Raw genomic sequence first — 12,845 nt, 5'->3', positions numbered from 1 at the left:
TTCTAGCTACACATTCAGCCAAAATCCAAATGTGCTTTACACCAATACACAACCTTGATAATCAGAAAGCAAGGCAGAAAAATATTTTAATCTGCCAAAGGTCTTGAATGACATGTGTATATGGTTGCATGGTTGTAGGTTACAACTAAATAGATGAAAGCAGGTCAAAACACAGATCCAGCTATTTCCAGCTATTAGGAAAATATATGTGTTTCGAACTTTGGAAATAAAAAAATCCACTAAACCTGAACATCTAACTGTTGGGGTTCTTTTTAAACTTAATCAATCTTTTATCAACCTACTCTTTTGGGACCAGTCTTTCACCCTCAAACCAAGGGAGAGCTGCAAAAAATAAAAAATTAAAACCAATAGAGATGAACACTTAAACATGGGAATTTCCAAAGTACACTCTCACTTAAAAGAGGAAAAGTCTTCAATTATCCTATACCATGTACTTAAGAGCTTTCTGTTTTCAGTATAGCTTTCAGTGGCTCTCAGAGAGGTGCTGTACACTGCATTTACTGAAGAGAAAAGACAAACAACCTGTGCAGATTCCACCCTTCCTTTATCATGAGTAAGGGACTCACTCATCCTGACCCTCCTTGGCACTCCCAGCTCATGATGCAGCACTGTGTCCCCTCACCTTTGGAGCAGACATTGCTCACCCAGACATTCCTCACCCATCACTCAGAGTGAGACATGGGACAGCACAGCACTGGGACACAAATACATTCTTCTCTCATTACTGACGAGAAACAAAGGCAGTGTGTTTAACAGTCTTCAGCCTGAGAGCAGAAGTGGAAAAACTCACCAGCTCTCAGATCTTGCACTGATATCTGTCTCTTTAGAGGGACAGAGAGGAGATTTGACAGATGGGCATCCATGAGTGGATGACCTGGAGCAGAAAGAGGTAAAACAACAAAGGAGGTGGAGAAAATTACACCTTCACTTCAGATTTATTGGTTTTGTTGTTAGCTTTTTCCATGCTTAACATGTGGTCATGACTGACTTTCAAATGCCAACAACTGAATCCTGTCCATGTTCACAGTCCTCAGCAAACTGAACAGCACAGCAATCAAATGATACACACTGGCTGTTATCTCTGCACTAGGCAAGGATTTTTCACTTTGTGTCTCTTATTCCCAACTGGCTGGTGATGATAAGAAACAGTATGTTCGTTTTCCCATTTCAAAAGTCAGGAATTTTGAGCTCTTTCATAGAGTTTTCATTGCATGAAAATATCACCAGCTAGTCTGCTAAAGACAATCAGACAATTCTTCATGGTGCTCATGAAAGCCCCTGAGGCAAAGGGCACAGGATGAAATATGAATTATTCCATCAAAACATAAGAAAACAACTTTCTTATTCCGAGAATGATCGAACACTGGAAGAAGTTGCCCAGAAAGGTGGTGCAGGCTCCATCCTTGGAGATGTACATACTCCAAACCTGACCGGACACAGACCTGAGTAACCTGCTCTGGCTGACCCTGCTTCGACCAGGCAAGCTGGACTTGACAATCTCCAGAGGAACCTTTCAACTTCAGCTGAACTGTGATTCTGTCAAAGTCATTAATTTTACACACTACTCAGGATAAAAACAACACATATAATGTTGATGTCATATTGCACTCCCTTTGGGTACAATTCCTCTAAACTATTTGATCACCATGCAACAAACTCCAGCAACAAGTTACTATCACAAAGGAAGAAAACTGACGCATATAACTTCTGTTTTCTTGACTTTCCATTAATTTCTCTTCTATAACATTTTACATATTAAAAGACTTTATTTCATCACCTGTGGATAACCCACATTCATTCTTCCTTCTCACAGTCTATGCAAAATCACATCTGAAATTACAAAACTCATGACCATCTCATTGAAAAGGAAAAAAAAAACCTGCTCAAATATACCTGGATGGAGAAATATTCATGGCTATTGAATCCCTCAGAATTTCTGTTTAAAACATTGCATTTTTAGGTCAAAAGCAGGAAGCTGTATTCATCATGAATACATCTCATATCTCATGAGAGAGATGCCAGGCTCTTTGCAGATATCCTGAACTTCTCCCTAGTGGATTCATCTGCATCACAGCACTTTACCAGTACTGTTCACCAGGTACACACAGTGTCTCCCTTTTGAAGGAGTCAACACCAGACTAAAGCTCCCAAGAAACATCAGCTACACTTCAGCCTCTGGCTCCCAGAATGATGCCCAGTCTTTTAGTCCACAACCTTTCCTAATTAATTCAATAGATTTACACTCTGCCATTCAGACTTCCTGGCTATAAAATGACACCAACACACAATTCTAATACAGAGCTCCTCAATCCTCAGAATTATATTTAAATTCTACTGAAATACAATGTCTTTGGTGACAGTGACAAAACAAACTTCACTAAGCTGTGTTTAAAAGGACTTCAAGGGTAAATGAAACCAATTTTCACTTTAAATTTGATTTTGAAACTGAAATACCATTGTTGTTGAAGCTTTTCAAAAAACGTATGCATGCTTTTCTCCTATCTAAACACATTTCATTAGAGAAGTATTCTTTTTCATTCTGTTTTCAAAGAGGATTAGAAAGCATTTCATCTTTCACATAAATATAAAACCCTTCAACCCAGCAATCTGAAAATTTGTACTCATCCGCCTCAACCCACGGGAACAGCAAAACTACCTGCAATAGGAGATGTGGGAAACACAATGATTTGCAGGTAAGGGAATTGATACTAGATGAGACATAGTGCACTCACGTGAAGTTTCAAATTCTTTCTCTGCAGTTTATAGAGCCCAAAAAAATGAGGTGTCCAAGCAGGAAGAAAGCATATCCTACAAAAAAATATTTTTCCTACAAGGCACAGTGATATTCCACCTCAAAATACATATACAGACAAACCCATTTAACAAAAAATAAGCAATAGATTTGGCTGTTCACTAAACAGCAAAGACAAAACACAAAGGAAAAAAGCAATTACAAAATGATGTGCCAAGTACACTGAGTTATGTGCTTGCTGTTGCTGATTCACCCCACAGAGCACATTGTGTGCCATTTGCTTTGCTGCAGGTGGGTGAACCCAAGAGCCAGAGGCACAGAAGCCCATGCACAAACATTTTTCTCTCTCTTGAGCTCTCCTTTTTAACCTACATTTTCAATTCTTTCTGCTGTACCAATGTTGTTACCTCTGACAGGGCAACATATGAATCAAAATCAGAAAAGTCACAGCAGGAAGTTTGTCATAAGCCTCTTATCCACAGTGTACCCCTGCACTAAGCAAGGCAGGTTAACTAGATAAGCCTTCAGTCTTTCAGAGAAGCAGGATCAAGGCAGGTAACTAATTTGTAATGATAAACCATTCCTCACCACAAATGCAGTTGTAAATTTAAAACACCACACTGAAAATATATGGGATAATTTGTTCACAGTCATTATAAGACACAGCATAACTGGTTGTTGCATTTTAACTCTTCCAATACTGTAACACAACATCTAAGAGGAAAGAAACATGATTTTCATTAATGCAGTTCACATCTTTTAAGGACAACTAGTTAAAGCAATAAGCTTTGGTACTGAATTATTAATCAACAATTATTCAGAAAACAATAATACCAAAAAAAAATTTACTGCAGTGGAAAAAAGCACACATTATATGCTTCAGCTGTGTACAATCTGTTCACCTGTACAGTTGAATACAATTCAAACAAAATTACACCTTGCAAATCAAGTATTACTACAGCCTCTGAGAAGAGATTTCTACTTAGAGATTTCTTCTCTTTTCATTAGAATGGCTCAAGGAAACAAGAGACAGGATTAGGTCAAGCTATGAGTCACTAATTAATACAGACATGTCTCTCACACACACACAAAAGTATCTGAAAATTATTTTAATATTCAATTTAAAAATATAAATCCCAATAAGCAAATTTATCAACTAGAGGTGATCAGGAGTCAATTTTGTGAATATTTCACAGATGGGAAGAGCTATTTATGGTTGAAACCATTAATGGGAAGGATTAGACCAGGAATTACCTAGCTAAATACCATTAACAGCACTACAATAACTTGTAAATAATAACTGCAAAAAATTAGTACCCTGGGACAAGAAACACTTGGTTTCCATTCACTCTTACAGGAGAAAAACATAGAAAGTAGAAATTATGTAAGATTCCAATTCTTAGGATATAGAGTATATTATGACATCCTGATATTAAAAACCATGTTTCTTTATGAGATGATTTGAAAAATGGATGAGAACACATGCCCAGTTTAGGGCAAGGATTTCACATCCTCACATCCTACTTATTACAACAGAAATGCATCTCAAGTTCAACACACATGCAAATCTTCACAGGACCAACTGAGGCCCCTCCAAAGCATACTCTGTCTCTCTCTGGTCAGTCTCTTCTGAAAGACACAGAAGATCCTGGTGTTACGTTTCATTTATCCCAGTAACTACAGGCAGCACTACAGTTACATTAGTAGGACCCTTCCAACAGCCCATATTTTTCCTTTTTCTCAGCACCCTTTTCCCTTTCTGTTTGCCCAGAACTACTGGCATATGTCCTGGCTCCTCACAGCCTTCTGTGCATGGCAGCACTCTCACCCCTTCATTTCATCTCAGCTTGGGCATCTGCCCGTTTTCCTGCCATTCCAAATTCTTCATACCCAAAATGAAACAAACACCAATAAGACGTCCTCTCTCATTTGTCCCTGAGAAATAAATCCCTTCTGCCAGACACATGCAGCTTCTCCTGTGCTAATTCCTCCAAAAATTGGACAGGGTTTCTACCTGTCAATTATTTCTCTTTAGAGGTGACGGGCTGAAAGTAATGTCACTTCTTAGAGTCAGTAGGTGGATGAAGCTTTTGGCAACTCTCCCAGAAACCCTTTTCATGTTTCTGCAAGATACTGCTGGGGCAAAGTTGCTAATCTACAACTGTGCTGCAAATCTCAGCCCAAGAACATATGTTCTTGTGCTGTCAAGAAAGAGAACTGCAGTGAAAACATTACATTGTGCCAACCACTCACAAAAGATATATGGGTGCTCAAGCCCAATGCACTGAGCAGAAAATTAAGATTGTTCTCATTGCTTTTCTCAAAATGTCTGTGTCATCTATAATCAATGAAACAGTCTGGAACAAAGCACAGCCATCTCTTTGTTATCCGAGTAGCTAAAGAAAACAACCCAGCATAAGAAAAGTACTGAGGACTTGTTATAGCTCAAATAACACAAATGCATTTGTAAAAAATCATTGTTAGTACTTTGGTAAAGATTGGTGACAGGGACTTCAAAAATGCCACCAATTTAGAATAAGAAAAAAAATGAAATTGTTGCTAATACTGTGAAAGGAAATGAGATTTCTTAATACCCATTCCTATGAGAAATAGGATTGGCTACAAAATCTTGACTCTCATGAAGTAATCAAGACACTGAAAACAGAAAAAAATCAGTCTAGCATAAATGAACTCAGGATTAATTTGTAACACACATCACATGAGCAATTACTTCATTCCAGATGTTTACTGCATCTTACCTATTAAAAATAGTGATCTGCTCTATTCAAATTATCAATACATAGAGTTTACAAAAATGACAAAAGAAATAATCAGCATCTATTGTACTAACTAATGTAACCTCAGTTCTTTCCAATCTTCTTGATTTAATGTTCTCTGGTGCCTTGCTTCCCATCCCTACATGAGATCATATGCATTCCTTTCCAGTTTCGTCACCATGCTCCAAAAGACATGAAATATTTTCACAAAAATCAAGAGTAAGTACATGCTGAACAACTAATGATGCAAGAAGACTAGTGTGAAAGATCAGCTGCTGTTCAATTCTCTCCAATTTCTCCTAACTTCAGACACTCAAAGAAATCTGATTATGCTATGTATAGCCCTTCAGATCTATGCTTGTGGAGTAAAGAAGAGTCATTTCATTATCATTTCACAAACATTAACTGAAAATAATACTTCAAATGGATTAGATTATCATTTTCCTTCTCTGAATCAGAACAGTATAAAACACATATTTACAAAATGGCACACACTTCTGTGCCACACCAGCACAAGTGACAGAAAACATACTATTACCTGCCTGAAATCCTGATCATGCAGAAAACTAACAATACCAAGTTAAACTGAAACCCCTGCATGAACAGGGACCTCAATGCCTATGAGCACTGACCTTTTATAGATTCTTTTGAAATGACCAATGGCCCACTGAAAATAGTTTGGTTCATTAGCAGTGTACAAAGGCTTCTTTATTTGGGGTGAATCCTGACTGCTGAGACTTAGTTTGCATTTATACTTACACAGAGTTAACAGGAATGAGGGGAAAAAAAATTAAAGCTATAATAAGCTGCATATTTTCCAAGAGGACCTTGTGCTGTATAGTCAGAATGGCAACCAAAAGTGTAACCAAAAGAATTCTTTTCAAATTACTCATTTCTATTAGAAAATAAACATTTTTTCCTTTTGAGTCTGTCTGCAAGTTGCCATCACAATTATGTGCAATGTGGGATCAGTATAAAAGGGCATGATTCTTCCAATTTTTTTAATATTGCACTAAGAAGAGTGCTTCTTGCTGACTTCTCTAGCAAATAATGCAATTCATGTAGAGATACTGAAATCATACTGAAAAAATGAAGGAAAAAATACTCACACTACATTTCACTGTTTTATTTTTAAGACTGTTATCAAAGAGAGAAATAATTTGCAATTTGCATTTCGAATTACTTGACTAGAGCCTCAAAAAGCACAAATTAGCAATGTTGTGTTAGCAAGACAAACCAGACCAGCTGTGGGCATGTAGATTATTCACTGACATGAGGCCTTCTACAGAGATCAGTAAAAATTATAGACATGGCCTACTAGCATTAAGAAAAAGTTGAAAAATAAAAACTTTGTAGAATAGTGAGTAATCAGAGGTTCAACTACAGCTAAGGGCAAAAATCAGGTTCTTAGAGCCCCTGCTGTGGTTATCACCGAGAGTCTGTGAAGGGCAGGACACGCACGTGTGGCTCAAACACTTCACTGCTGCTGACGGGGTTTGGTGGACAAGGTCAGAAAACACAAGTTTAAACCAAGAGCAGATGAGAAAAGCAGAAAACAATTCAAGATTCTTGTACATTCATCATTTATTTACTAAAGAGGGAGAAAGAAATATACCTTTCTTTCGTGAGCACTGGGCACGCCAGGGGTGTTCTGCTTGAGGAAGCCTGCTGTTGTGGACCACCTGGTAGGGTTTTTCCGAGAAGGCTCTTCTGAAGAAAAATTTGTGTCACTCACAGAGGTTGAGAGGCCAATCAGTGCAGGGTCACTACTACGTCGGACATGGAGAGGCATATCTGAAGAATAAAACAGACAGTAAATAAACATTGACTAGATTTAAAATGTTTTTGACAAAGGAAAAATATTTTTTCAAGCTCTGGAAGGGTGTCTGCGACCAAATGTGGTTTCACAGAGTAAGGAGTTATTGACCTCAGCATAGCTCCTCAAGGACAAGGTCTGTTTCCTCACACCCACAGCCTTGCTGCTTGGCCACACAAGGAGAAAATGAAGGGAAAACCAACCCCTTTGAACCTAGCACAGCTCAGTGGCTTTCCAAATACGAAGCTATCTGTTGGGTGTTGTGCAAAATAAAAAGATGCAACACAAACTTGAACAACCAGGAGGTTAAGGTGACATACAGGTATTTTAAAGAGCAAGTAGCCGAAGCCTAGTGGCAAAGAAAGGAGTGGACCTGGACGATGTGTCCCCCAATCCACTGCCAGGGCTGCAGCCTGGGCACTGCTAGCACAACATGCTGCCAGGAAGCTGCAGGCCAGCCAAGGCAGCCTCCTGACCTTCTAAAATAGACTGCATTTCTTTCTCAAAACTCATGGAAGAGACTGTTTTCTACTCTGCATTCTTCCTTTGCCTCTTCCTGACAGCTCAAGCGAGATCTGTGCTGATTTACCCTGATTCCCTTAGCCTTCCAGCTGGCAATACTGACAAGAGAAAAATATTTCATTAGTAAAAAATGATGCAGCAGGAAGGTAGACTGATTGGAAAGAGCTACGGTTTTCTTAATATATGTAGAGGTCACATCCATTCTGGAAACTTTAATGGCACATAAAAGTTAAGTTTCTTTTGAAATACAAGTTAATTTTTTCCAATTTCATTTATTATCCTACAACAAATACCGACACATCTATCCTCTCCTTGCCCAAAGAGAAGTTTCACTGCCTGAATTTGTGACCTCTTAGTACTCTCCCACTCAGCCTCAGAACAGCGAGGCTGTGATTTATCAGTTTTATTTCTCTTTATTTCAGCACTGGGAACTCTAAATGCAAAGCACAAAGGAAAAAGGTGAAAGTGATGGCACCTAAGCAGTTGAGTCAGTGGGAAAGGCACAATGGGCAACAGCTGAGAATAAAAACCAGGACTAGGTTTTAATGCTTTGATGAAACAGTTCCCAAGGAAACTGAGGGTGCATGTCTGGCAATACTAACAGGAAAACACAGTAACAGGAGTTGTTTGTTAAATGACTTGTCCTAATCTTGACAATAGCTTCGTGTTAATGTTCCTTTTAATAATATTAAAGAACCTTATTTTGCAGGGCATTATGAAGACACTGAAAAATACAGTAAGTCATGTCACACAATGAAAACGTGAGGTTTTTTAATCCACTAGGACTCCTGCTGCTGAGATATAAACAAGTGTTACATGACCAAACACCAAAACAGTCAATCTATATCATGTTCATTCTGGTGAACAAGAATAAAAAAGAATTAATGGTTTCTTCCCCACAACTGTTGTACTATCTCTCTTTGCTTTCAATTTCTTTTTTTTTCAATTTTCATGACAAAATATAATTTTCAGCAAAACAAACCCCACTTTGTTTTATATATATGTATACACATATTTATAGATATACATGTAAGTGAATAATGGAACTAGAATTAATAGAAGGAATATTTCATGAAAGATCACTAATTATGAAGGAAAAAATTAATGTTCAGAGTTAGGTCTACTAAGAATTTGATTTCTCAGTATATACTCATAGACTCTAATAGAGGGTTTTTCTTTGATTGCCTTGTTTTCAATACTTCAGCTTTCATGAAGCAGCCGAAGGCAAAGCATCCCCTTTCCCCCTCGATGGCCATCACACAAACAGTGCCCTATCAAACCACAGGAGATCTCTGAACAGAGGTGGCTCAGCTGCAGCCCCAGCCAGTGCCTGCACACAGGATGAAGTGAGCCCTTCCCTTCCCCGCGGTGCCCACGCTGCTGGCACAGCCCCGAGCACAGAGAGTTTGCTTTACTAGATCAGCCAAAATGGGGCTCTGTAGTACGTAGTGCCACTTCAGAAAAATACCAATCTATATTTGTTCCAAGCAGCAGCCCGTGCATATTATCATGTTTGCCTTCACTACCCACCTCACAACAGAGAATTACAATTTTCAAACATGAGTTCACTTGCTCCTTATGCTTGTATGTCTATATATAAGCACGGTGATAGCAAAATGTTCCTGTATTTTTACACTTCTTCTTCAAATTGCTTGACAAAACAAAAGTTCATTTGGGTGAACTTCTGTAAGAAGAGAAGCCAAATTGCCAACAAAGAAAGAAAGGAAATCAAACCAGCATTTGTGGAGAAGAGCAAGCCATAATCTCTGCCCTGGCTTTTGCTTTGTAGTGAAAACCTGATAGTTTGCACAATGGTGAGTAGATACTCTTCAAAGTACAGGCAGTCAATTATGCAACAGAATTCCCAAATATTAATATGCTCCACAGAAAACATTAATATGAGAAGCTTCTCTACAAAATCTACTCACGAATGAGCCACCTTTAGTATGACTTGTTTAATTTTAGTAAGTTTAGCTAATAAGGTATTTTCAGACATTTACTGAACATTTCATCAAATCTTTTAAAAAAGGGTGTTCTGTCAATATAAAGATACAAATTATCTATTCTAGTCTCCTCTTATGCAAATGGTTCCATACGTAAAGAGAAGTGATTTGTTTTACTAAGCAAATTTTGCAATAAAGTAAATTATAGAAGACAAAAATTTGTGTGTGTTACATCTATGTATTTCCCAAATTAATGAGAAATTTAAACATATGACATTAATTTTGTTATTACTGGAAGGGGACAGGCACACAGAGGTGTCTCTAATGCATGCTGCTTGGCAATGGTCAATAGGTCTTAATCCAAGAACTAAATCTCGTTCACACTATGTTAACCACAAGCTGTAAACATCATCTCCTGCATTCTCTTCAATTCTGTTCTGAGAGACTGTTCTAACCTGGGTTTGATACTGTCCATTAAAACAACATAAAAGAATATATTGAGCAGATCTTTTTTTAACCAATATATTGTTGGTTACAATCCTCTAGTTTACAGAATTTGACTAGAATTTATAGATTTGAAGAGGATATACTTTGAAATATTAAAAGGAAAATCAAAGGAAAGGAACTTAATAATTAAACCACAAGATAAAGTACGCATGGGACCGATGCAATGTCACTGATTCCAGGATGATGGCTGATACTGTTTGAAGTCTGTGGTTTCTTTGAAGAGTGGATAAAACAGCAATGAACTCTAATCACAAGGCTTCAAATTCTCTGTGGCACTAATGCACTGTAAATATTGATTTGCTTCTGCAGCTAAGGTGCCTTTTAAATAAGCACTTGAAACGGTAAATCTAATAATGAATTACAGGAAGTTTTAAAAGTCTAAGGAATAAAGAAAAATTAAATTTAAAATCCTGAAAGTTACCACTATCTCAGTTCTTGAGCCACATTCAAGGACTTGAAGCATTTAACCAAGAGCCAACTTGAGAAAAAATTATGTTGACAGAGAATCCCATTAAGTTATGTATATAGCCAGAATTCTGCTAGAAAATGGTTATTTGTAGGATAGATCCAAGCTGTATAACAAAATGCTCACATTCATAATCATGAAATTCTGACTGGAAGTCTCATTTTATTAAAAGCAACAGCAGTTTCACTATAAATTATAAAAACAGCCAATACACATTTTATAACCATCTTTAAATGTAAGGAACACAGAGTTGTTCCTTCCCTTCCTGCCAGCAATTCCATTTTTATTTTAAAAGGGTCATCACCTTCTCTGATTTTCAAATATGCTCATGAGCAGAAGTATTTGAGGATCTGGCAAATTTCATCCATAAAGCTGAGTATGTCGCCCTGCCTGCAGGCACTCAGCACAATGGATGGTGGTCCCTTGGAGCAGAGCTAATATATACCTTCCCATACCAATTTCCTCTTGGATGTCAGCTTGGAGGGCATGACTAGAAAAATACATAGTTATATTTATATGGCATGACCAAGATAATTTTATTCTGTGAAGCTTTCAACTAATGCCTCAGCTTCCCAGTGGCACTGCAGTTTGTGCAATTTGGTGTGGAGTGGATTTAAGGCACAGAAATGAAAAAATGATCTTAGAGTAATTTCTGGCCATCTCACACAGACCGTCAGGCTCATGACAGATGACTAGAGTGGAAGATTTTTTTTTTTTCCCTCCACACTCTATAAGACATCTCTGGAAAATGATAGCTCAGTGAAACCAAAAATCTCTGTGGGAAAGAGTAGCTCTTAACCAAAAAGCTGTTCAGGTTAGACAGTTGCTGAAAGTGATCTCATAGACATGTATGTACATCAGGGTGAACTGTATACACAAGACATACACAGTTCCCACATCAGCATCAAAAAAACAGTCTGGGGCTGGGAGATAGAAATTGAACAGCTTTGCTGTCTCCACCACCAATCCAGCTCATCATTCTGCTCAAATCCCCATCTGGAGCTCAAGAGAAAGGATGAATCAGGGTCATCCTGTGGCTAAGGAAAGCAGGACGACTTCTTTCAGCTTGAAGTACTTGGAACAACAAGTTAAGGCTTTCTCTATATTTAATTGAAATAGCCTTGAGTTTCACACTCCAGCACAGGTCCTGGAGTTCTGGTTCCAATTTCAGTAGGTTCAGTTCATCTCCCTGTTCCACTCAGTTGGGCACAGCAAGAGCCAAACCCCTTATGAATTCAAAAGCTCAAATATCCGTATCGGTTCAACTTTCATATTTGCAAACATCTAAAGACAAGGTGATGGTAACTTCCAAAGACCACTGAGGCTTTTGTAGACTTGACTATGGGTAGAAGAAAAACAGTTGGAGACAAAAACCAGCTGATTGTGAACTTAGCTACAAACTACATTAAACCCTAGCAGCAGCTAACATAAGCCAGCACTTCTCTACAAGATTAACAAAACAGTGCAAATCAAATGTAGGCATCTTGAATTAGAAATGAAAAAAACACCCTTAAGCCATTCCAAGAGGTGAAGATCCACTGCTGGGAAAACAGCACCATCTGTCCTGCAGAAGAAAACAGGCACACTATGGGGAGATGGCAGCTGGGAGGGATATGAAACAGGAGCACTGCAAAGCTACCATCAGTTGCAGATCTTTTCAGAAACATACTTTTGAACGTCACAGCAAAGGAGGAGGATATACATATACTTTTTTATTTATTTATACACACACCACCAACTTTCTCCTCATGGCCCAGAGCAGTATTTTTCTCTCTCCCAGAATCCATTCCAAAAAAAATAATTTTCAGCATTTCCAAATGTCAAAATCTCCAGAATTTGTTTATTTGTGTTGTTCTCCCCAAGTTTATCCTTCTGTCACTAGTAACTCCCTTCCCTTAAAAAAACTCTCTTTTCGTGTGTCACAGACCTCTCAATTCTCCCCTAAACAGTGCTACACAGCACATAACCTTTGTCTCTTTTAAGTCTCTATTGCTGTTCATTCTTGTAAATATTATTGCAGCCTTAACTTGTTCAGAAGGCA

The 12,845-nt window shown here is 38.1% G+C and overlaps 1 protein-coding gene across 12 annotated transcripts in view; it reads right to left on the bottom strand.

Moving 5' to 3' along the window:
• PARD3 (par-3 family cell polarity regulator) overlaps window positions 1–12,845 on the bottom strand; it is a 444,272-nt gene that overhangs the window by 258,164 nt on the left and 173,263 nt on the right. For all 12 annotated transcript variants that reach the window (XM_083880512.1, XM_083880506.1, XM_083880515.1 and 9 more), the window contains one exon: window positions 7,166–7,344. In XM_083880512.1, coding sequence (XP_083736638.1) covers window positions 7,166–7,344 — 179 coding nt within the window. The remainder of the gene's footprint in view (window positions 1–7,165; window positions 7,345–12,845) is intronic.

Source organism: Zosterops lateralis (genome assembly GCF_965231275.1).
Source record: "Zosterops lateralis genome assembly, chromosome: 1".
Classification (NCBI taxonomy): Eukaryota; Metazoa; Chordata; class Aves; order Passeriformes; family Zosteropidae; genus Zosterops; species Zosterops lateralis.
This window is presented reverse-complemented; position numbering and strand designations above follow the sequence as displayed.